At 39.2% G+C, this 26,190-nt stretch overlaps 1 protein-coding gene across 1 annotated transcript in view; it reads right to left on the bottom strand.

Moving 5' to 3' along the window:
* The window catches only part of TES (testin LIM domain protein), a 28,135-nt gene extending 17,071 nt beyond the window's left edge, over positions 1–11,064 (bottom strand). The window contains exons 1-2 of the mRNA XM_041471588.1: positions 10,938–11,064; positions 89–174 (exon numbers count right to left, since the gene is read on the bottom strand). Of these exons, the coding sequence (XP_041327522.1) occupies positions 89–174; positions 10,938–10,964 (113 nt within the window). The 5' untranslated portion in view covers positions 10,965–11,064. The remainder of the gene's footprint in view (positions 1–88; positions 175–10,937) is intronic.
* Between the last annotated feature and the right edge of the window lie 15,126 nt (positions 11,065–26,190).

Genomic DNA, 26,190 nt, shown 5'->3' with positions numbered 1-26,190 from the left:
AACAAAAATGGTTACTTAGACATTTGCATACATATGTCAAGGTCTGCAGCGCTGAGTCACAGCTTAGGATACATTGGGTGTCACTTACCTCCAGTAGTGAAGCTCAAATCCTTCACACTTCTCCTTGCATTTTAAGCAGGGGGCACCAAATCCTTCCTCATGGCCCAAGCCCATCTGTGTACAGAAGAAGATGACTACAGTCAGCTTCAAGTATTATGGTGCATGAACGATCTTACCGATGCCTTTATAATCTGCAATCAACAGCTAAAGCAAAAGATTAAGCATTTGACTAAGCTGACATAAGGACAGCATGTGGGGCACTTACCTTCCTATTTTATCTATATAAGTAGCAGTGGTCACACAAGCCTCTGCACAGGACTGAGCTAAGCAGGCAGAGGCAGCCTTAGTACTTTTCTGGTGATGTTTCTCCCCAGCCCAGCTTGCTCTACAAACTTCACACAAGAGAAGAAGCAGATTTTTTGCAGCATTTCTTTAACTCTAAGGCTGTGAATCAGAGTAAGTGAGGCCAGAAGATGTCAAGTCAAAGGACATTTAATCCAGCTATCTGGACAAAGTGATTTACAGTATATGACTTGGCAAAATACAGGAGACCAAGAAATAAACAGACCCCAGATTTATTTGCACTAACCTCAAATAAAGAAAACAACTAAGTGGCTTGTCTAGTATTTCCAAGTATATTTGAGGCTACTCTGACAGTGACTGAGAGTAGCATATACCTTTTAAAATTACATTTCAGCTGACTTTCTGAAGGGGAAGAGAAACAGCACAGTTACCAAAATCAATGACCGGAAGCGGTATGTAAAGGGTTTCAAAAGGATGGATGACCAATTCATAATGCAGAGGAAATATCAGAGAATACAGACAACAGTGCAGAGTAAAAATATTCACACAATATATCAACACATCAGCAAATTTAACTGAGTAACAGCTACTTGTAAGTTTGAGGTGATAAATATGAAGCACGATAACTTACACATTCAACTAACACAGTAAAATTAAAGTGGCTCACTCCAGCCCTTTAAACCTTTGAGGAACACAGCTTTCAAAGGAGACAGATGAAGGACCATGGAAATGTGGCCACAGCTGGGTATACAGGCTCATTTCCAACATGCAGAGGAACCCATCCCTACACTCCATGCAGTAGGAGGAGTGCTCCCAACTAGCTGCAGGTAGAAACAGCTCGCCTGCAGTTTAGCTTTTACCATGAATGGAAACTGAGCTAGGAATGACAAGTTCTGGTACTAACTTTAGTTCTGGCAACAACACAATGCCAAAGTCAATTACATGTTGTGATAGCATTTTATTATTAATTTTTCCATTTACTGAGAGAAATCATACTATTATCGTTGTATGTACAAGGATATAAACCAGGTCAACTTTTCAACTTGGTTTCTGTCCAAAATAAAGAACAGATTATTCACAAACCACTTGTTTAATACAGAACACATGGTAAAAATGCAGGGAATACCATGTTTTCAGTTACTTTATAATTAAAAGAATCACTGCCTCAACAATCATCAGACACCCCTGAGGAAAACTACCCTGAAGATCATGATCTCTTTAGAAGAACGAGGTATGTTGGCAGCTATTAAGCTACTGCAGGGATGGACAGAAGGTCACAACATTATTTATTCCATATCTGGAAGATGAAATATAAGCTGGCTGTGATCATGGTAACATCTTCATCAACCTAAGGACTTATGAAGTTCACATGTTACAGGTACTAACCTGAAACTTACCAGTAGGTAAGAAAAATAAGCATAACTTTGAAGATTAGGTTCTTCATCAGCTACACTTTTGAGCTAATTGGTTAATAAAAGTTTCACTGAAGATGAGCATTTATAGGACACTTCTCTGGAATTCAGAGATCTCCCATATACACACACACCCCACAAATCACAAAAAAAAACTGAGCACTCTTCCCAATTCACACTCAAAGAGAATAAAATGTTGGCTAGGATGTTTTCTAACGGAAAAAAGGAAGATAAAGCAACACAAAACAACTTTTTTTTTTGGAGGGGGTGGTAGGGGAAGGAGAGAGAGAGACAGGTTGGTTTTAATTTGGTGTTGTTTGTCCTTGTTTTTAAAGTCATCCTCTCTAAAAAGTTGTTAAAATATGATTGCACTGCCCTAATAAACACACAAAACTCCCCCAAAACCCCTATCTCCCCCCAAAACAGACATTAACTCATTCTCTCTCGCTGTTACTTCAGTTACAAACTGGCATTACTACTTTATGCTCAGGCTCTCCCTTCCTTCAAAAAGAGTGGAATGAGAAGAAAGGGAAATAATCAAACTCGTTAGTACTGTAATTATATTTAGAAACATAGGATCACTTGTAACAGTTATACTATTTTATACTACTGAGGAATAAGCTTGGCATTTCAAGAATTCCCAAAGCAGCATCTGAAATTCAAGTAAGAAATATAAAAAAACTGCAAAAAACAATTTCCAAACCTCCCAACATTTAAGGGTTTATTTAAGCTAAAAAAAACCCAACCCTGTTCAGAAACAAATTAAGGGGAGGAAATATGTGATGTCTAAATGCTCCACCCAGAACATACTCTCTCCAGACTGCAGGGACAACAACCAGCCAGCCTACTTGCACTTTCACAGTCAGCAGTCTTAGTGCAGATTTCTTTAGAAATACAGCATTCTATATTCCCTCCCCAGAAATAAAGATCACACCATTATGTAAATGCTTGTGTAGGTCAAGACAAATAAATTGAACTAGCAAATGAGAGAGACTTGTTTTGAAACAGGTTTTTCAGTTTGCTGTGAAACAGAAAGAAGGGAATTGCCTTTCTGTACACAATGTCTGGGCACCTTATGGAAAAGGTTTAGCTCACGACTGAAAGGCACACTAAAAACCAAACTAGATGTGACTCTAGATGCACACACAGCCTCAGCCTTTGTTCTGACAGAGAAACTACATGGCTGCTTGCCAAAAATTAAGATATAAAATAGCCAAACTCAAAAGCACTGCAGGCTATTGTTATCCACAAGTCAGTGCATTACACATATTTCTCCAGAGTCCTGTAACAGGACTTCCTTCATTGTAAGAAAGGAACAGTCTCAAATTATTTTCTTCTTCAGCAGCCAATTCAGCTGTAGTTTAGGAAATTCAGAAAGCCTAAAACTTCAGTGTGATGCTTCTTTAGAGCTATCCATATCCATCTCCATGTCTTCTGCAGAACATGGCCAGCTCCAAACAGAAGCACCCAGAGATACAGAGCAGGCTGAGCCCTGGAGAGGTAATGCATGTCTGGAACAGCAGGGAACCCATTTTACCCATAAATGGTGTTATGGGAGCAATAGCACAGAGGTCAGCTGAATCCTGCCAGAAGGAAAGGTTCCTGTCCATGTACCACCATTAATTTTCATTTTACAGCAAAAACTAACCAAACTCATCTGGTATTACCAAAATACCCAGTACTGATCTAAACAGCCTGAGTACAGAAGATTATATAAGTATGACTGAGATCATCCATTGCACGCTGCTTTCAAGATGACATAGTACCCAAGGGCAAAAAACTTTAAGTGGTCACAGCCAAGTGACAATTAGTGAAAGACTGTCCATTTCAGTTCACACAGGAATCTAGTGACAAAAGCCGGCTGACTTTACAGTAAGGAGGGAGTCATGCATAGAAGCTTACTATCATCTTAAAAACCCAAATGATCATATTCAAGTGTCTAAGAGTTTGTTCACAAGTGTAAGAGAAAGAGCAGTTCCCATGAAACAGTTTAAACCTGGCTTATCTGAAGGGTATATTCTTGAGTTTATTGAACATTTCTCATCTCCTCAGTCCCACCACGAGACCAGAATTAACTCAGGATTCAGCTGCTTTTCCTTCCTCACTCCAAGAGGACTCCTGTACCACCAGACAGGCGAGCTTCACCCTGCCACAGACAGTAAGACACAATACTTGTACTTAGCCTCTGCAAAAGATGAAAAACCCTTCCAGTGTTACAGATCCCTCCAGAATTTGAAAGGATGTGGCTATACAGTGAGAATGCTGTCATTAATGGATTGCAGCAATTAACAGTGAGCCTCAGATCAGAACGAAATCCTCTTCACTATCCTTTTTGTAGAGCTTTCTCCTGTGCTTGAAGGTGCTCCAAACACTGAATTGAAGTGATCCATGCTAAAGCTATTCTTAGATTTATCATAAAATCCTAGGAATGTTCTGGTTTGAAGACTAGTTAACTATTGATCTATTTGGATGTTTGAGTGGGAAAGCACCTGTAGAGAACAGATTTTTAGTACATCTTAATGTGCTTTAGGCACTTTCAAAGAAGAGAAGGTAAAGCAGGAAGGACAAACAAAAAAACCCCAAAACCAAGAAATCTCACTGCTGTGCATGCTCTGTTGCGGAGATCTGATCTCATATCACTATATTCTGTACCATCAGAAGTCTTCTCTAGCAGGGAAACACAACAAATGGAAAATTAAAATAGCATTTAAACTTTAAAAACAGAAGAGCAATGATACTTCTTATGATTACAGAATGAGAAAAAGAACAAACCACTACAAAAGACATAGGAATATCTGGACAATGCTCTTAAAAAAACTTTGGCACACACTGTATGAGAAGGAAAAAAAAGAATTCAGATCTGTAACAAAGAGCAGTAGTATCCCAGAAATCACTTTGTATTTGTTTTTAACACGTCTATTAAAATTGATGGCAAGTGTGACCCTGGGGTTTTTTTATATGTGTTTTGATTTAGGGAAAGGTTGACTGGAATTAAGAACCCTGGGTACAGAAGTCCATTTTGCACAGGAAGAAGGATGCCAAAAAGTGGTTCCATCCAAGAAAAATATTTGGAAGATGATCTAGACAGGCAGACGAATAAATCAAGGAGCTGCAGTAGCCTGATACCACAATAAAATAAATTTCTGAGACTTTCGTACTATCTTCTACTAAATATCAAATAGCTCAGAATTTAAATATTTAAGACACTGCTACATAGTGTACCTTCAAAAGGCTAACAGCTATCAAAGACAGCTCAGCTGGATAGAAAACAAGTGCTGTTTATTCACGAAGTCCAGCATTACACTAGCTAAGTTTGAATGCATCTGACACACACTATAACACGCTCTGTAAACCTCCAATACAACACTATCCATCATGCAGAACTGCAGAGGCATTTTCACAATACCCCATGTATTTTGTTTGGATATCAACACTCATACCCAGTTGTGTCCTCTAACATTAGGTTTTGAGAGGCAGACCTGGATGGAAACCTACATTTTTTTCTTCTGCTTTTAAAAGCTGTAGTTAGACAACCTCACAGTGAAAACAAGGCACAAATAAAGAGTTAAAAACAACAAAAAAATCCCCAACAAAACCAGGAACACATACACAGCAGTACTGTAGTACAGTTAGATCTGGTGTAGTCTGGAAGTGTCATGAGAGAAGCCTCCTCCCTCCTTTAACCTGTTCATTTGACCACATTTGAGATACCAGGTAACAGGTGTGACATGCTTTCATCTTAACAGCTCTGCTCATCCTGAAGGTCTCCAGGACCTAAAAGAACCCCACCAACTTTGGTCATCAGCAAAAACTATATATGAGGGGGATTTGTACATACACATCCCTATAAAAAACCATGCACATATATATATACACACACACACACAACCAATACACATAAGTATTAGTTATATATAAATGAAACATACATATCTATTTAGATTGTAAAATGCAATTTTAATATATACTACATTATAGATATTTACATCTACATCCTTAAAACTTTGTATCTGCTAGGAAGAAGATAGTAAAGTTGCATGACACGTTCAGTATACTTTCTTGAATTACAAAAAGTAATTTTAAGCAGCTTTTACCAATAAAATTTCATTGAAAATTGCTACTCACCATTACTATTACTTACTTAGAAGAAAATAGAAACATTTTTTTTTTCCAAAACAACTGCAGAATCAGATCTTTGTTACTTTTATGACAGAATACTCTAACTCAAAGTAAGTTAATTTTCCCCCTTGCTGCAAAATACTTGGTTTATAATTATACCCTATTGAAGAAACTTTCATCTGATCTTAAAAGTCATGCAGTCCTGCATTCAAACAGTTTCTTGACTTGCTATTCAGGTATTTCGTGATATTTTATAGTCAGACACCTGGGGAGTAATTTTGCCAAAGGAAAAAAATGAGTAAGAGTCAAAGTTTAGTTTAGCTGTGCCATATTTGCCAAACTGCTATCCAGGAATGTTGGACAAAAAATTTCTAGAGTTGTGGATTCAGAGAGGCGATCCAAAAAATTATTCATGTAACTTTTTTTAAACATTCATTGGGGGAAAAACCCTCAAACCTCACAACATATGCAGCAAGCAGTTTCTTTCTGAACAAAACTGAAGTAGTTCTTCTCATATCTACATAAATTATTTCATTCTTCCACTTCCAGGCAAAACTCACCCCTGAATAAAAGTATACTTCCTTGATCTTACTATACATATGAAACAGCAAAAAAAGATCTACTATAATGGGTTTCCATAGCAGTAACACCAAAACAAACAGTGACCTCAACAGGAAGTGCAGCCTAGCAGACATTACTAAATCATGCTTTGCAAAACACAGAAAAGTTGACTTTGCTCCTATACATACTTTATTCACTGTTCATTTATCAAAGATCATTACAGTTGATGACTTAGCAATGTCTAAAACATTCAGTGTTTGGTTTTCCAACTGTAACAGAACAAACTAAGTCTCACGTCACTGAAAAACAACCACAAATTCCACACTAGAGAAGTTGCACCTCTTCCCCCCAAACTGCCCTGCCTCTTCTCCATTGCAGGCAAAGTTCTTTTTATAAAGCAAGTATTATACTGTGAAAGTTTATAGAGAACAGACTCACTGCCAGATTCTTATTTTCTCTAGTGAAGCATGAGACCGTGCTGCCAGCACGGCTGAAAAGCAGGACCGTGACCTACTGATTCATTTTACCAAGTTCACAGAGGTGGCAGACAGGGCAGGAATCCAGGCTGTTAGAACAAAGTTCTGCTAGAGTATTCAACACAAAGCATTAAATCTTTATGTTCCCTATAGCCTCAAAGCAAGGTCTGAGAACACAGCATATATTGTACTGGGGAGAAACAGTGGTCTGTTTCTTGCACAAGTACTTTTCAAGCTGGAGCTCCTGTCCTTACCCTTCAGCTCTGTTGTGCAATTGTTTTATACAAATGCTATCTTCAGGATCCTCGAATGCAAGAGCAAATCTAATTCCCCCTGAGAAAAAGGGGAAAACTGTACAGTTTCCCCTAAATTTGAAAGGAAAATTGTAATAGACCAGGAAAGTCTTAGCATTCACAAGGCAGCTAAAAAGACACTATTCACTGCCTAGATATTTGCCAGTTACTTAACAGCTCTAAAAGGCATGGTGAACTGACTACAAAATTTACATGACCACACATTTGCATATGTTCTGCATACATATTGCTCAGTGCAGAAGGTTCACGCTGAGATTTCTGTTTCTGTCAGGCTGTGGCTGTCCAGAGCCCAGGATTCAGACCAAGCGAGACACCTGGCTACACAGTACTGATTCCTTTGGCCACTTATTAAGACAGCAAGATGACTTTTACAACACATGAAAGAAACCAAACAGAAGAGAAATTAAAAGTCTGAGCCAAAGTAACTGTGCCCTTAAGATTCCTTCAGAAGGGTATGTTCAACAGGGCTGCTGCTTTTCTGTCATGAGACAGACAGTATCTAAGGTATCCACTGCTGAAAGGATGGGTTAGAAATTGTGGCAGGTGGGGCAGTAGTTCTTCCTGCTGAAGAACAGGTACCTTGTTGGAGTCCTAGTGGTCTTGTACTGGAGGGAAGCAATTCCAATCAGACCAACTGTGATAGTACTGCTACATTTGGAGAAAAAAACCCCACCAAACCCAGTATCAGCAATGAAAACAGACTTTCTCTGAGTGTTTTTTTCTTTTTGTTCACACAAACCTAGACATGTAGATATAAATGTATGTATTAGCTTTCCAAACAGACAATACAGAAGCTCAAAAATGAAAAATGGACTAATGGATTACTGACACTTAGAGAAATCTTAGGAATGTCACCTTGGAAACTTCATCTACCAGGTTTCCCAGAAACAGAAAACATTCCATTATATTACTCTGTACTGTTCTAGATTAGCAGTGTGGGCAGGGGAAGAGGGTTTTCTACAGCACCAGCTGAATGTCTGAGCCTCCACACCACATACTGCTCCAACAGGCATTCATTTTCTTCTGCTCTGCTGAACACCAGGGCTACAGAATAGCCAACATCCAAACTCAGAGTTCAAAAATGCAGGGGAATTAGTTATCTGGGGACAACAAGACAATTCCTGCTTTCTTCTGCCCAGTGTTATAGGAAATTCCTGTCCAACAGGCAGATTAACAACTCACCACTCCATAATATTTACCAGCTTATTTGCCAGGCAACAAATACATACAAGTCACTACAAAATAAAAGGTTACATAAAGTACATTTTGTAAAAGAACTCAAGCTATTTTGCTCCAAGGTGCAAGACAAAGATAGGCGAGAACTACAGAATGTGGTAAAGCAACCCATTGCTGCTGATGGACTAAAAATCTGATACAGGCATCTCCACCTCAGGACAAGTTTCTTCTAAAAGCCAAGTGGTTCACTGGTTTTGATAATCTTGACTTGACACTTCTCAGAATGTTCTTCCAACCTTGCAAGAAAGAAGAAAGTTCGCAAAAAAAGAGGAAAGCAAAAAGATAATAAAACAAACAGGTTGAGAATTGGAATTAAAGGACAGAAAAGGAAGACATGCAAGTTGACATGAAACCGTTATTCTATTCAGTGTACCACATTCAAGAAGTTTGGATTGAATAAATTTTGGTAGTCAAAAAAGAAGAGTTTTGTACCAAACTCACTGGTACCTAGTACCCCTGTAGGGACTTTCAGAGAGCCAGTTCTCCCTGTAGGGAGTTTCAGAGAGCCTCTTCTGTTCTCTTGGAAAATGAGCTTCATCCAAGTTACAAAGAGAAAGAAGATGAGAAGATGTGAGCAAGAGAGTGGAGACAGCGCAATAACAGACATAGCTTTCTCAATACACATGTAGCAGAAACAGAGAAAATGTGATGGTTTTCAACCATAGACATCTCTGCATATTTACACTAAAGCAGAGCAGAACAGAAATACTACTTTCATAAAACAGAGCTTTGCTGATTTCTTTTGTGACACTAGCTTTTGTGTCTATTTGAGCAGGTTCAGAAAAGTCTTCAGTAATCTTCAAAGGTGATGAAGAAGAGAGAGAAAAAATGGCAAAATAGTCAAATTTAAAACACACACAACTACCCAATAATTACAGAGTAATTTCAGAATCTTCAAAGGTGATGAAGAAGAGAAAGAAAAATATGGCAAAATAGTCAAATAAATTTAAAACACACACAACTACCCAATAATTACAGAGTAATTTCAAGCAAATGTTTAACAGCTACAAGTTCACTTAAACCAAGACTCCATTATCAGCAGAATTTTATCAGTCATTTCATACCCCATATTTATTTTCTCTTTAGATTAATAAATTCTGAATTAGAATGCTCTATCTTCCACAAATATGCATCTTCCACCTCCTGGACTTCAAAAACCTTCCAGCAAACAAGCTCTGTGATGACATCAAGTTTAAATTTTAAATTGTGCTTAGAAAATACAAACAAATCTACTCAAAAAGCTTATTTTCATTTGCATACAAGGAGTCACAGAAGGGGAACAACCCTGTGCGCACTACCAGCTTCTAAAGACAGCAATAGTGTTTAGCTACACACACCTATACGCTGGTAATGACTGGGGGTTGAGATAGGCAGTTCCTCCAAAGCAGGATCCTCACCCAAGGGACACTATCACATGGTGACATCACTTGAAGCCAGCTGTAACTCAAGGCCACCCATTGCTAGGATTTAGCCTTAACAGGTAGCTTTCCACACTGCACAACTACTTCCACGCCTGAGACAGTTTCTAGCCTGCAAGCTGGAAAAGCACACAGGTATATGAAAGTGCATATCTGTATTTTAAAACAAGTTGCTAGCTTTAAGTAAAACAATTCAGGAATAAACTCCCCACACATTCATACAAAATGCATTTCAAAAGACTACTTTTCACATATCAGTGAAGGTTATATATAGATTTAAGCCATGTTCACATATAAAACTCCTTTTTCCCTCATCAAATAGTACCAAAACAGATACTACAAATAAATTTTTAATTTTAAAAAAGTAAATGCTTTAGCACTACATTTAATTTGTGAAAGAACTAGAAACAAAGACTTAAAAGAGTATCCTATATGAAGTCAGTTTTAAATGGTTAGTTTTGGAAAGAGATTCAATACAATTGGATTACCTATCGCTTTCTTTTACTTACCTTTTGTTTCTTGCCAGTTTGATACAACTAACTAATTAAAATAAAGAAAAATCAAGCCCAGGCTTCTTGCTCAAGCGGGTAATCCATAGGAACGCTGATAACACTTGTCAGGAGTCAGTCAGATCATAGGTCTGAAATTAATCACTAACATAACCACAAACAGAGACTTGGCTGCTTGTAATTTAAGTTTCATACCTACATACACAGCGCACGTACATGAAAACAACTATCAGATCTCGGGGGGGGGGAGGGACCGATCACACGTTTTGCATGACAGAACAGCGGTACGTCCCCACCAGGGGCACCAGCTGCGGCGACTGCAGCCCAGCCGTGTGCGCACGGGGTACCGGCAGAGAGCCCTCCTGCGACGGGGCCCGGCCGGGAAGCGCCGGGAGGGGCTGATCCCGCACCCGAGGCGCGACCCCAGGGCAGCCCCCGCGGGGGCTGCAGCGCCGAGGCGGGTCCGCCGCTCCCCAGAGAGCGGACAGCGGCGTGCGCAGCAGATATCCCGGCGGGCAGCCCCCCTTACCTTCTTCACTTTATTCTCCAGGTTCATGGCGGGGCGGGGCGGGCTCTGAGGCAGCTCCCACGGAGGAGTCTCCGCTCGCGCGCTCCGCGACGCTCAAACTTCCGCTGCCCTGCGGCAGTGGCTGCAGCCGAACAAAGGCCGCGCGGCAGCCAATCCCCGCCGGCCGCCGCCGGCCCGGCAGCCAATCCCCGCCCCCGCCCGGCCCCGCCCGGCCCGGCCCGTTTTCCCTTCAGCCCGGTGGGGCGGGAGGTGAGGGCGCGGCACAGCTGATGCGGCTTCTCGCCGTCAGGTACAGACCCCTGCAAACGCGGAGCCTCCTGAAGTTTGAGAAAAGAGGAAATCTTGGGCTATAATGCGAGTGTGCCCTTGAGGCCAGGAGGGCCAGTGGTAACCTGGGCTGCATCGGGAGGAGTGTGGCCAGCAGGTGTTCCGGCCCCCTCTGCTCGGCCCTAGCGAGGCGACATCTGGAGCGCTGTGCTCAGTTCTGGGCTCCTGCTGGGCTCCTCAGCACAAGAGAGACAAAGAGCTACTGCAGAGGGTCCAGTGAGGGCCACAAAGGTTATTTGGGGTCTGGAGCATTTCTTTTATGAGGAGACACTGCAGCAGCTGGGCCTGTTTAGTCTAGAGACCACTGAGAGGGGATCACATGAATGCATATAAATATCTCGAAGGCGCTGTCAGCTGGATCGTGTCAGGCTCTTCTCAGTGGTGCCCAGTGACAGAATGACGAGCAGTGGCTATAAACTAAACCACAAAATGCTTCACCTCAACGTAAGGAAGAACTTTTTCACTTTGAGGATGACAGAGCACAGGAACAGGCTGCCCAGGGAGGTCGTGGAGTCTCCCTCCCTTGAGACATTCCACCTGGCCACGTTCCTGTGCCACTTTCTCTACGTGACCCAGCCTTGTGAGGGAAATTGGGCTAGATGATCCCCAGAGGTCCCTACCAACCCTAACAATTTTTCTTTTATGAGGAGACACTGCAGCAGCTGGGCCTGTTTAGTCTAGAGACCACTGAGAGGGGATCACATGAATGCATATAAATATCTCGAAGGCGCTGTCAGCTGGATCGTGTCAGGCTCTTCTCAGTGGTGCCCAGTGACAGAATGACGAGCAGTGGCTATAAACTAAACCACAAAATGCTTCACCTCAACGTAAGGAAGAACTTTTTTCACTTTGAGGATGACAGCACAGGAACAGGCTGCCCAGGGAGGTCGTGGAGTCTCCCTCCCTTGAGACATTCCACCTGGCCACGTTCCTGTGCCACTTTCTCTACGTGACCCAGCCTTGTGAGGGAAATTGGGCTAGATGATCCCCAGAGGTCCCTACCAACCCTAACAATTCTGCGGTTTATTGACTTGAGGAGGAGCAGGAGGCAGCAGGGGCAAGGTTCTACCATGGCCCGCCCGGCCGAGCCTGCTCCCGAATTCCCAGCGCCTTCCTGGGCAGGGCTGTGCCCCAAGGGCTGGCTCCCAGACTCCACCTTCCTGCCTGCCGGAAAAGAAGTTGAACTCTGATCCCAGTCTTCAAACACGTATGCAGTGTTCAGTCCTGTGATGCCACTGATAATAGAAATTGTACTTTACCTATAATGTATATGTGATGCAAAATGACAAAAATTTGAAGCATTTGCAAGACTGAATACTTCCATAAATATTTTAATGTTTCATATTTCTTTTATCTTTGGGAAAAGTAGCAAACATTCCTACAGACTTTATACCTACCCTAGGAAGAGATGGTGAAAATTTTGATAGATTTTTTTTTCATTCATTTGCAGAATCTAGTGTTTTCTTTCCACAATTACCAACTTTTCTCAAGTTGATCTTAGGTAATTTTGTTTCTTCCCCAGAGGCCAGAGATAATTATATTTCAGCATTTAATTTTTTTGTCTGACACCACTTGTTGAAAGATGTTTGCAACAAAGCAAAAATGTTTTTGTTTGCTTGTTTGTTTGTTGTCTGTAAGCAGATAAAAGCAAAACTGACTTTTCTGCTAGGACTGGCATTGTGGTGTATGCCATGGGCCAACATTTCCTGTAGGTAAATCTGTGCAGCAGATCTTGACCAAGAAGTTCAGTAAAAGACTAAGAGAGGGTGGGTCAAGCTGTATGATTAGAAAAAATGACAGAACATAGTCCACCAACTAATACTGCTATATTTAGAGGTGAACAATAGGAACTGTTGCATGTATTTGGTTTGGTTTGACATTTTGGTTTTCATTTCTGGTTCTCACTCTGTTTTGTTTGGTTTATTGGTTAATTCCTGGTGGTTTGGGGGTTGAAAGAGAAGGGGAAGTTAAGAGTGCCTGATGTTGGTGTACCTGGGACCCTATAGTTTGAATACCATCAAGCCTCATAACTTCCTCAGGCTAAGGTCAAAGGAGTAAGCAGGAGATTGTTCCTGTTCAGTAAATGTGCTGTTGAATGCCAACAATTACAAGGACTAGATAGGTATTTTTGACCATACTAAGCAGAGAAATGAAACCATCACAGTCATCACTGTATGCTTTTCATTTGGGAATGGATGTAGGAGCATATTTTCATTCTAGGAAACAAAAAAGAAGTGAAAGAAAATCTTGTATGGTTTAAGTGTATTTTGCTTATCGTTATCTTTCTGGATATAATAGTATAGTAATGGTTTTGATAATTTCATTTTTTTTTCCCTACTAAGCTATAACATTGCTAGCTAAGAATAATTTCATTTGCTTATATTTTTCCTAAACTTCTTGAGTTGGAGATGCCCTGGTTGTGATTTGTGCATATTTCAATTGTGAAATATGTCATATTTCATATTTAGTGCCAGAATATAATAATCTTTTAACAACTCTCCTATCTGCAAATTCATACATGAAGCCTACAAATTCATCTATCTAAGGAAAAATGCAGACAGTAATATAAAACATCTGGTTTGCAAACCAGCAGGTTGCTGTTGGTACGCACTTTCTCTGAGACCTAGATCAATAAAGGATGCATTTTAAGATTGTAGCTGTTTTCTGTGTTTTCTATGGCTTTAATTTGCCTATTCCATGAATACGATCCTGTATGACTCTTCTACTTAAAGATTCTGAAGTTGCCAGGAGAACAACATTGACATGCCAGGGCTCAGAGCTCGGCTTTATTATAACTGTCTGGGAAATATCCAATACCTGTTTTAAATATTAGTATTATTATTTATAAATATAGTATAAGAGCATCTTGTATCCCAGCACTAACTTTCCCACAGCAACGTTCATGAAGCCAACAGGCAGATGGGAAAAGGCTAATACTTCTGCCATATACATTTCTGGGAACAAGGACAGCAGAGAGTGGATGGTCTGTCAGATAATTTTCCTGGTTTTACAATTTTCTTTGCACTCAGAAACTATAATATAAATGTAACCACATTTCTCCAAACATTAGATATGTAGATTATATAGGTGATTTATATGTCCATCCTCAGATGGAAGGTATCATAACTGAGCAATGCTGAAAATTTATTTCCAGTAAAGCTGTTATTTAATAAACAGTTCTTCTGTTTAAACTTTTCAAGCAAATACTTGAGACTAGCTTCCAGTTAAATTCTTCTGGTTTTGCTGTTTTCTCAGTGTTTTATATGTTAGAAGAAATGACATTGTGCTTTTAAGATCTTTTTCTGTAAATACAGTCTGAAGTGTGATATAAATGTAAGGAGTCTGTCTTGCTTCAAAGTGGCTTAACACACTAATTTAGTTTCAAAAAAGCATTTCAGTTTGAGAAGGGAATAATATTTGCGTTTCTTTATCCATCTGAATAAAACAAAGGAATGTTACATAAAATGTCTTGTGGCAGGTCTAATAAAAACCCAGAAGGGAATTTGGGTGCAGAGATCAAAAATTGTAAGTCTGGAGGCAGTACTGATTATCTGCTTACCAGGTAAGCATATACATGATTTTCCATTGTACTTTAATTCTTTTGCTTTTCACTGTCTCAGATTTCAGATGCTGTGAGTGTTAATATTGACACAGTCATTTTGATAATTGTTTCATACTTCATCCATTGTAAATCTAGAAACTCAACTTCACTGTATTTCACTCTACAGAGAGGCTTCTTATGAAGAATGTAGAAAGAAGAGGCTCTGCCCCACTTTTGCTATAAAGCCTGAGCAGATATTGAACCTTCCCCCAAGTCAGAATACAAAGTCTTAAGATTTCATCAGTGTGATGGGGAATCAAACTACAGCTTCCATCTGTTAGGACTGTGGCCTGCCTACCAGACTTTGGCTACATTGTATTAACTATGCTTTTAAAGTAGTTCCACTGTACAGACGAGAAAAAGTGCTCACTGAAGCAGTGACAGAGTGGATCTGTCTGTGTGGCTATGCACTCCCAAGGCCCACATTGGCCAGATGTTGGGTAAACTTAGAGATTTACAGAACAGGGCTTATCCAAAGAACCCTTAACACAGGCTACAGTCATGCTCTTTCTTGTTCTCCCTGACTGTGCCTGGGACTTTTCAGTTCTTGAAACAGTGGCAAAGCAAAATGGTGGAAAAATGTGGTGTAGCTTGATGATTATGACATTTGCTGGGAAAATCAAAACTTCCTTCAACCAGAAGAGGAACTTGAACTTTCCCACTTTGTGGACAGTTTTAGGAGCATAAAGAGAAGGAGAGAAAACAATAAAAGAAAAACCTCTTCTGTAAGGAAAGAGTAAGCCGTGCTCTTTTCTTTGAAAGAATTTCCATAGAAGGAGTCTCTGTTTCCTAACAAGCAGAGTTATTTTCTGTCAAGTATGGGTGATTCAGCTAAGTTGGGAGACAGCTGTTTGCTGACTATTTCTTTTTTGCTCAGTATGCTTCATGGCTTGGAGTCTGTTCTGAGTTATGGGACTGCTCCATGACCTCTATACGCCTTAGGTCACCTAGCATAGAAACTAAACATGTCACTTTTTTTTAGGTTTCCAAGTCAATTATTGGATATAACTCAGATATTATGTACTGGAGAAGGGAGCTAATTCTTTTAATTAATCTCTGATTCTCAGTCCCAGTTACAACATGTCTAGTTACAACCTGAAGAAGGTTCCTGCATTATTAAATCTCTAATAGAGGTAAATTTACTTGGGCAAAAAAACCCCCTATTGACACCTACTCAAACACTTACTCAAAATGTATTATAAATTATAAGAAATTAAATGTATGGTACTAGAAAAATACTAAGTAAAACCAGAGATGCACTTCTTGTACCTTGAAAAGCTTATTATAGTAAGTTTCCGTACTTATTCATGGAAGAAAAAGGAGCTCCTGGCAAAATTCAAAGATATAAAGGGAGTTTATAGAAGGTGGCAGCAGGGATGGGTAACCTGAGAGGAATACTGAGGCACTGTCTGGTGTGCAAAGATATGCCTATGAAAGACAAAGCCCACTTATAGTTGAATCTGAGAAAGGATGTCAAAAGAAGAAAGATAAAGTTCTTGAGCACACAAGTAGCAAAAGGAAGAGTAGGAGAAGTGTGGACATGCTGCTGAATGGGGAAGTGGCCCTGATTGCATGGGACATTCAAAAGGCATTGCCATCTTTACCTCCGTCTTTACTAATAAGACTGGCCTTCAGAAATCCCAGATACCAGTGGGAAAGACTGGAACAAGGAAGACATACCTTTGGTGGAAGAAGGTGAAGTTGGGGGATACACAAGCAAGCTGGACATATGTAAGTCTATAGGTCCTAATGGGAGGTATCCATGTATGCCAAGGAAGCTGGATGATGCCATTGTGGGACCAGCTGATAGTTTTGGATTCATCATGGTGACTGGGAGAACTGCCTGAAGACTGGAGACAAGTAAATGTCACACCTATCTTCAAAAAGAGCAGGAGAAGGAGGACCAAGGGAACTACAGGCCAGTCACCCTCACCTTTATCCCTGTGATGTTTGATGGAGCAGCTAATCCCAGAAATCATTTCCAGGCACATAAAGAACGAAGGTAGTCAGCATGGATTTACCAAGTCATGCTTGACCAACCTGATATGATCCTGAGGTGCATCCAAGAGACAACTGGCTTGGTAGATGAGAATAGCATGCCTCATTACTGGGGCAGAGCATATTCACAGCAAGCTTGCTGATGATGCAAAACAGGTGCATGTGACAGACACTCCAGGGGGTCCTACTGCCATCTAGAGAGATCTGGACAGGCTGGAGAAATGGGCTGACAGAAACTTCTTGAGATTCAACAGGAATTGCAGAGTCTGCAGCTGGGGAGGAACAACCCCAGGCACCATTGTCTGCTGGGGGCTGAGCCACCGAAAAGCAACTTTGCAGAAAAGGACACGGTGGTATTGGTGGACACCAGGTTGATCATGCACTAGCAATTTGCCTTTGTGGCAAAGAAGACATAGGATATCCTGGGCAGCAGGTTGAGGGGGTGATCCTTCCCTTCTATCCACTGATAATGCCTTATTGGAAGTGTGTCACAATCTGGGCTTCCTGGAGCAAAAGAAACAGGTATACTTTGATTTGGAAGAGAGAGCAAAAATTTGGTGTTAATCTATTAACTACATTGACTTCATCTAAGTCAAAGGGTTGGGTTTTTTTGTTTTTGTATTTTTTTGTTTTTTGGGGGGGGTTGTTTTTGTGAATTATATCAGAGGTCTCTCATTATCCAGAGAAAAAAAATTTGAAAACTGTGGTTATTTAGAAATTTTATGGCAAAACAGTTTTTTTTATTTTGTCATTACAACAGAGCAGTTCTTTGAAATCAAAATTTTCTGCAGGAGTTCAAATACTAGGAGTGGAATTTTTGATGACATTAGAGAACACACAAAAAAAATCCATCTCATTAGGACTAAGGTATTTACATGAGTTGCAGAAGTGCAATATCTGATGCTGCTTTGCCTAGGCCACAGTGTAGAAGACTGCAACCATGGGGAATACTTCCACTCTGGGAGTAGTTAGTTCAAAGGCTGTTTCTGTCAGGTTTCTCACTTGGAACATTCTTGGTTTTGTTCCAATGCAATGTAAGATAGTTTTTTTATTTATGCTTTCAAAAAAACTGTGGAATGGAACTAATTTCCTATACAGCTCTGCTGACAATATAATGTTATGAGCTCTTGTTTGGCTTCTTTCCCGTGCAAGAGAGCTCCAGCAAAGGTTCTGTGGTTCTCAGATTTTCCATTAGTAATAATTTACATAAAGATTGTATATGTCTAGAGAAGGGTAATTTAAGTACCATCTGGATAGAATCACAGCAACTCTTTTGCTATAATTTGTATTTAATAAGTTCAGCCTATGGTTGGAGAGATGATGTCTAATGCTATTGAAAGAAAGTAGTTATGGTATATGAGATCATGCTTTTATGACTGCAGATGCCAAGGAACATTAATAGGTAATTGAATTCTTTATGTGTCTGTTCATAATCCAGTATCCTGTGATACTTGCCACCCACATCTGAGAAAAGCAAGCCTGTGAAGTCTTAGGAAAAGGGCTCTGATGATCAGACTTTCTACATACCAGCCTCTTTTCAGAGCCATCAAAAAATTTTCTGGCTTGGTTCTGCAAGCACTATTCTTTTTCTATTAAATGGACTGAAGTTGTCATTAGGGTCATAGGTCTCCAAGCTGTTACTTTGATAGATCAAAGACTTGCTTTTTTTACTGATCAAACCTACTGTTAGCCCAGCCAAAAAGGTACCGACTTGAGATCTTACTCAGTAACTTACAGGTTGTCAAAGGACTAGGTTTCAGGGAATATGATTTATTGTTTCAGATGGTATATATGGTATACAGGAAGAAAAATTAAAATTAGCACAATTATCTGAACTACAGTGAGTAAACTCCCTGCTTGGGCTTGCCACTTCTGTTTTTATCAGTCCTGGAAGACTTTCTACTGCACTCTAATCCTTCTTCATATAACAATGTCATAATATAATATGGCCTTGATAGGAGTCTAGCATTTGCTGCCTCTATTGAAATACAAGTTTAGGCTCTGATCCTTTAGCAGATGCTTGCTGAAAGTCGTACGTCAGCCACAGAGATAATTTTCCTACATCTGTGCCTTCATTTAAAATGAAAATACGTGGTATATAATTCACTTAGGCCATTTTATTCTGCTGTTTGTCTTGGAAGCTTTGGGTGTAGAGGTTTTCTGGCTCTGAAACAGGTGAAAAGCATGGCTCAATATGCAGGACTGCCGCTGTTGTCTGAAGAATCAGAGTGAACTGCTTTTTCAACCAATAAAAAAGGTCTTCAAAAGTTTTCAGAAAATCTGATTTTATTTCCTGTGACAAAGAGCCTACAGAGGCATAAGTTCTGCCACAGGTGGATGCTTATATTTGCTTACTGAATTTGGTCTTTCTTAGGGCTTGTCCTACAAGTAGTTTGCCTGTGCTTTTAGCTTTACAGAGCCACATGGTGAAATTGACTTTAAGTGGTACAATGACTTGCATACCATTAACAAATGGGAGAGAAATAAAAACATTTTCACATGATTAAAAAAATGTAGTAAAGGTGGCTGTGTAGCTGAGGAGCAATGAGAGAAGACACCTGATTGTATCTAACATCCATTTCTGGCTAAAGCAGAAGTTCTATATGATTTTTCCTTCTTCCTTCATTTCTGCCCTTTGCCCAGTCTAATGACCTTACTTGTCATCTTTGGTTCTTATCTGATTCCTTGAGTAGCCAGTTCAACTCTGTAACCAGAAGAAATGTGTTAATCTTGTCATTATTTAATTTTCTGTCCTCTTAATGAGCTGAATTTAGAGACCTGAACTGGCAATGGAAAAAATCGAACATGAGAGAAAGCAGGAGAGGAGCATGATGGTGTAGTTGGTAGCAGAGAAGTTCTCGTGGAACTTCAAAGTGAGGAGACTGATAATGGGAGAAGTCATTGCAGAAGCAGAATTGGGAGGACTGTTAAATACAGCTGCGAGACAGCTTTGTGACAAAATTATGTCCAGAAGGGATTAGGGATTAGCCCTTGCAGATGAATAGGTGGAGGCAGGCATGGGGGGCTAGCTGCTTAGGAGCACTCTGGAATTCCTGTCTTCTGGACAGTATCATGGGGAAGCTGTCTGTTGTTCATACCACAGACCAAGAAACAAATTTGATTCCCAAAGATTATCAGCAAGTTTGCACATCTTCAGCTACAGTACTGTCTAGATTCTGACTTGTTCAGTAGGAACTAGAAAAATTACAACAGTATGAAAGCTAAGAACTGAAAATTGTTTCATTCATTGGTTCGAGCATTTAGTACTAATGAACAATGAGTATATTGTGTCTCAAAAGCTGGATAGAATATGATGCATGAATGCTGAGGAAAACAGAAGCTGTTGAAGTTGTATCTCATTTTAAGTTTTTCACTTGTTCATTGTCTGTATGGTATATTTCTTCTTTTCTGTGTATAGTAGGCATGAAACATTACAATACAATTTATCACAGCTGTTTTATGTATGCAACAACTGTACTCCTTTACTGGTAAAGACCACAAAACATTATTAAAAATATATGAAATTCTCCAATCTGATGAACCATGTTGTTCATACAACATGGTTCATCAGATTAGAGATTTTCATATATTTTCCTCATTCTTCTCTATGTATGCCTTTTTTCTATGCTTTGCTGCTCTGTTATTTGGTTTTCATCTTCTTCCCACTCCCTATATGGAGCAACTGAAGTCTTAGTTTACTTTTCTCATCCATGTTTTGCCTTCCATTCTCAAAAAGAGTATTTTAATATAACTTAATAGCATTTTGTATTTGTCTGTTACTAAGGCAATGTATACAAAAAGGTACACAAGAAAAGAAAGTCAGACTTCAGTGTGCCCATGTATGTACCTACCTCTCAAATGTTTTTTTCATTCATTTCATTGCTTATTTTTCCACCAGTGACAAAATACAATACCAAGAGCCAAGGCTAGCCAGTGCTTCCTGGTACAGGGTCTATTTTCAGTTTGTTATAACTTTATCAAGCATCAGCCATTCGAGATAAAAGCTTTACTGCTTCACATCCTACCCAGTATAATAGCATAATTATTCCATTCTTCTTCTAAAATTTGTTGACTGCTATTTTTTTTTTGTGGATGTGGAACATCAGAGGAGAGAAAGAAGTTTATTTGATTTCCTGTTAATGCCAGATAATTAAGATGTTTCCTAGAACATGAATAGTGAAGAATATTTTTCTTTCTTTTGCCAGAGCTAACAATTCATATACCTGTTTCCTTGAAAATTTTTCTGACAGCTGGAGTCTCATTTTGGAGGCATTTTGAATAGAAGTCAGTGGCTATATTCAGCAAACAACCTAAATGGATGTACTGATCTCTTCTTGGATAGTCTTATGTTTAGGGCCTTCAGCTGTACTTGAAGTATGGGACAGCCTTGTCTAATACTTTTTATTTTTATACCAACTCTCCCACACAAATCCTGTAACCTCAGATGTTATGAAACAGTCTGTCTTATCATGTATGTACTTGAAATATTTTGTATGGAACAGAACAGCGCTTTGAAAAGAAATGTTCTTTTTCTAATACATCCCTTTCTGTGCAGAATCCCTGCTGTGAAGAGGTAACCCCTGCTTTGGGATAATTACCCATTCCATTTAATGTGGAATAATTGTTAGTCTAGTCACACTTAGGATATATAAACAGGGCCATTTCTATATTCCCTGGCAACTTTAATATGCACTAGTGGATAAAGTTTGGGAAGAAAATATACCTTTCTTTCCTGGTTTTGTAAATGACCCCTGAAAATGGCTATTTTTGTTTGGGTTTTTTAATAAAACCTATTTGTCAGATTCAGTCCAGCATCATAGATGCCATTACAGAATGTAAAATTGTTTTTTTGTTAAATTTATTATTCCCTCCAAAAGTGTATCCAACTATAATTCTAATATTTATAATCTGCTCAATGAATACTTGAATTTTTGCAGAAAATAACTCTGGGATTTCTCTTTTCATGTTTATTAAAGAACAGATGAATTTAATTATGACTGTATAATTGTTATGATATGATTATTATGATTATTAGAGAGAGATGCCTCTGCTCAAATTAAGATGTGAGACCATATGCCAAAGCCAATAGTACAGATTTTATTTAACTGTAAATGTGAAATAGAGAAAGAGAGAAAGAAATAGAAAAGAGAGGGCAGGATGGAGAAGGAGAAAGTAGAACTTAAGTAGAAAGAGTCACCACCCCTGTGGGTCCAGTGGCGTCCTGTTGGTCCTTTTCACCCTGAGCTTGTCAGTGTTGGGGTCCCATGGAACACAGAGTTCTGTGGATAAATATAGTTCAGGTACAGGTGGGAATGCCCAAGCACCTCCCCTGAGGTGGGATGTTTTACACTGCCTTTTGCAACAATGAATCTGTTGCAAGGTGTGAATCAAGTGCAATCCTTTGGTGGAAGGCCTCAGGAATGAGTAAGGAGCATGCTTCCTGCGTCTTTGGTAGTTTGTGACACCTTCTAGACATGACAGCTACTGCTCACGTCAGGGCAGTTGAATGTCCTGTGAAAATGTGACCTGGGAGGGTGGGAGGGAGAGTTTTACAGCTGGCCCAGCTTGTGTAAGCTAAGACTGCTGGCATGGTAAAAAACACTATTTTGTCTCTGCTGGGTCTGCTTCTTATCTGGCCCAGATCTCAGCTTTTAGCCTTCAGCCGTGGATTTTCAACCTCTCTGTTTTATGGAGACCAGAGACTTTGTCACCACCTCCCCAAAAACTCCCCTCCTGCTTCCCCTCTGTTTGTGGGAGGAGAGCATGCAAACCTGGCCTCAGCAAATGAGTCTGCGGGCTGTGGCCTGCCCAGCCTTGTTTGCTCCTCCTCAGACCTGAGATACTTGGACAATAGTGTGGCTTTTATCTTATCTGGAGTTCCTGTCAGGTGGCTTAACTCACTGTCCACTTTCCTGAAATCAGAAGGCATTCATCTGGAGGGTTGAGCTTCAGTGGCTGCAGATGAGCAGTTTCTTCTTTGCACAGTTTGCTGCAGTGGGCAAAGTCCTTTGACGGTCTTAACAGTGTTTAAGACAATTATAATTTTTAAATCTCTTTAATAATAATAATAATAATAATAATAATAATAATAATAATAATAATATTCGCATTTGAAAAATGGTGTTCTCAAAAACATGTCACAATTTGGTAGCTCAGTTTGAAACCTATCAATACCATGTAGTTTAGCAACCATTCACTCTAAGCTCAGTAACCTGAAAAGGACACATGACTCTGAATAATGTATTGGGGATAAAAATTTCAGAAGTAGAGTTAGCTAACTTAATTTCTTGAAAAATCTGTATCTCAGTATTCATGTCTAAAATATGAAAAATAAGTCTTCCTTAGATCCATATGACCTTTAAAAAAATTGATTTAAAAAAACAAGAATTCAAGAGCTTTATATGCAGCAAGGGACAAACTTAATTAATACCTGAAATAGATACCTTGCTCTGGAGCAATTAAATAGAGATTCGGTTTCAACAACTTATTGTTTTCTGATTTTAGTTAAGTCAAATAACTTATATTTATTAATTTCTTATGAATTACCTTATCTTTCCTATTGAGGGGATGCCTTGTTTAAACCAGATCATTCACTTCAGATTTTGATCTACTGGTACTTTTAATAGGAGTTTTTCTGTCACCAGTGTGCCTTGCATCTGGTAGCCAGCTACATCAAACAAAAACAAATTGTTTTATCAAGCATTGCTATGTTTTCAAAGGTCTGCTCCGCCCTGAACATAAAGATTCTACTGCTTTTGGCAGGAGAATGCTGAATTTTCCTTTAAATTCAATTTGCAATTCAAATCATGTCTTCAAAACAGGATTATCAAACATCAGGTTCATGCAGAATTCCTAAAACATCTTAATGCAAGTTGGCAGTTGCTTATCGCACATTATTAAGCAGTTTTCAGAAATCACAATGTTGTCACTGTAATTAGAAGCCTCTTTATATTGTACTACATAAGTGGCTTATTAATCTGAAAGGCAAGTTATTAATAGAAGGGTTTTAATTGCTGTAATTACATTAAAAGTAGTCTTGCTCTAAAGCCTGAGAAAGCTGTAGCTGCTTTACAGACTTCTGTGTCTTTGGATGATCATTATGAAATGCCAGTGATTTTAAATTAGCTTTCAGAGATAATTATTATTTAAATTGTAAACTCTGTATCACTTCATGTAGTATAGCCTGAAAATACCTTCTGCTTTGAGATTCTAATGTAGCTAAGGATAAAATTCTACCAAGACTGCCATCACAATTTCAGGGGCTTTTTTGTGTGTGTGTGTTTTTTGGGTTTTTTTTGAGTATTAATTAATGATTGTTTCTTTTTTGAAGGGTAAGTGAACACAGATTGTAATCTGGGCATAACTTGGGGGTCAGCAAAGGGAAAGTGAAACTGTTCTAAAATAATTATTTTTTGTAAGTATTTTTAAGGTTCTCGCCTATAAAGAAAGTAAGAATTGAATTTGAAATTCTTACTTTCAAAGCCAGATCAGATTTCCAGAGCTGCTGCTGCATGGATTTGCAGTTGCAGAGTGGGATTTGCAGTTGTGTTCACTCTCATTCATGGAGACATTACCCATGATTTATCACAGCATACAATTGATGGAGGAGAAAAGAATATTTCACAGTATCATTCAGATTGGAAGGGTGCTCCTGCTCATCTACTCCAGCCTCTTGGCCAGAGGATTAACAATATTGCTCAGGGCTTTGTCCTCTTGGGTCTTGAACATCTCCAAGGATGGATGTGCCACACTGGCATGGGTGGATTTCCTGTCTATCATGTGGCTCTGAAAACAAGGTAATTGGCACCACTCAACAGGTATCTAGAAAGCAAAATGGAATGAAAGAGTGAGGATGGTAACTTCTCTTAAGGGTAATGGGCAGCTCTGGCAGTGCTGTTCTCTGTTCTAGAAGTGTATTATCCATTTCATTTGAAATTGCGTACAAATAAAAGCTCCAAGATGTGCCTTGCTTAAAAAGCTCAATTTTCCTAAAGCATTATTATGTAAACAGTTGAGTTTGTTACACCTCACATGGGGAAAAGGGAGAGATATGAGAGAACCACTGATACAAGATGTAGTACTATGAAAAAAAACATGTTTTCCGTTCCCAAAAAGGCAATCCAAAGATCTGTTTCTAGCTCTGAAGTAACTGCATGACATCATAGAATTTATTTCTGTCATTGATTCATAGAAGTGCTGAATAAAGATGTGTTTTTCTCATGCCATGATTTTATTACATGTATAAATATTTCTGTATTCAATTTATAAAACAATTCAGACCACTGAGGTTTTTTTTAGGTTTTATTAAACCATTCCCTAAATGTGAATGTGTTAAAGCATGAATATCTTCCAGTTGCCTGAATTCTTGATTGTATAGAGAAGACATTTTATTGCTTATTTTGCTTTGCCGTGAAACAAGGTTGATTTATCTTTTGAACAAACTTCAAAGAAAAAATTACAGTGCTAGCTAAAGGTCGGAGTTCTTTCATGTGGAAGCTGTGTTGGTAAATCTTCTTGACTAAACCAGCTCAGTTTTCTGACAAGTTTCTGATATTGTATTTAATGATCTGATGTGGGTCTTGTTTAATTTCTTGTACTATTTTAATTTAAAGTAATGTATAGTCATTAATATTGGTGCATTAATTATGACAAAGTAAGGTACAATCTTATTGAATCAGAAAATTGTAAAACCAGACGGCTCATGGTAATACATGAAATGCATATAAAAAGGATGTTATTTTGGAAGGTCAAAGGAATATCCTGACATTGGGTGTTTCTTTATCAACGTAGTGTTCATTGATCTCTTTTGTCTCAGCTGACAAAATACAATGTTCAGTCATTGTTTATGGAAGCAGAAACAGGGAAAACAGTGCCTACTGAAATGCACAAGAACTGAGGAGAAGCCTGGGAATAGGAAACACCTGTGAGAAAGTCAGGAAACAGTAAATTCAATGCTCCTCGCTCATTCACAGGCAAGGGAATGGTGATAGTTGTTAAAGTTGCATCTATAAACCCTGTGGACTGAGACAATGTGGTCTAGTTCAGGTCTGCTTCCACTGTCTGCTTTGTCTTGCTGTTATTGGATGTCCACAACTTCTTCATTCATTAGTTTGTTGATGAAACCAAGGAAGGCTCTGGCAACTCATAAACGCAAGTCTTCTGCCTTGCTTTGTTTTACAAGGGGAGCAGCTTTTAACACAGTTTGATTTGCAAAACTCCAGATTCAGGTTGTAGGTAGCAGGCATAAAAATCACCTTTATTTGGAAACTGAAGAAACAAGCTCTCACTGTTAAATATAAACTGCAGTAATGTGGTTAGGCTAGCGCA

This window comes from Pyrgilauda ruficollis, unplaced genomic scaffold, assembly GCF_017590135.1.
Source record: "Pyrgilauda ruficollis isolate IOZ18807 unplaced genomic scaffold, ASM1759013v1 scaffold27, whole genome shotgun sequence".
Taxonomy (NCBI): domain Eukaryota; kingdom Metazoa; phylum Chordata; class Aves; order Passeriformes; family Passeridae; genus Pyrgilauda; species Pyrgilauda ruficollis.
This window is presented reverse-complemented; position numbering and strand designations above follow the sequence as displayed.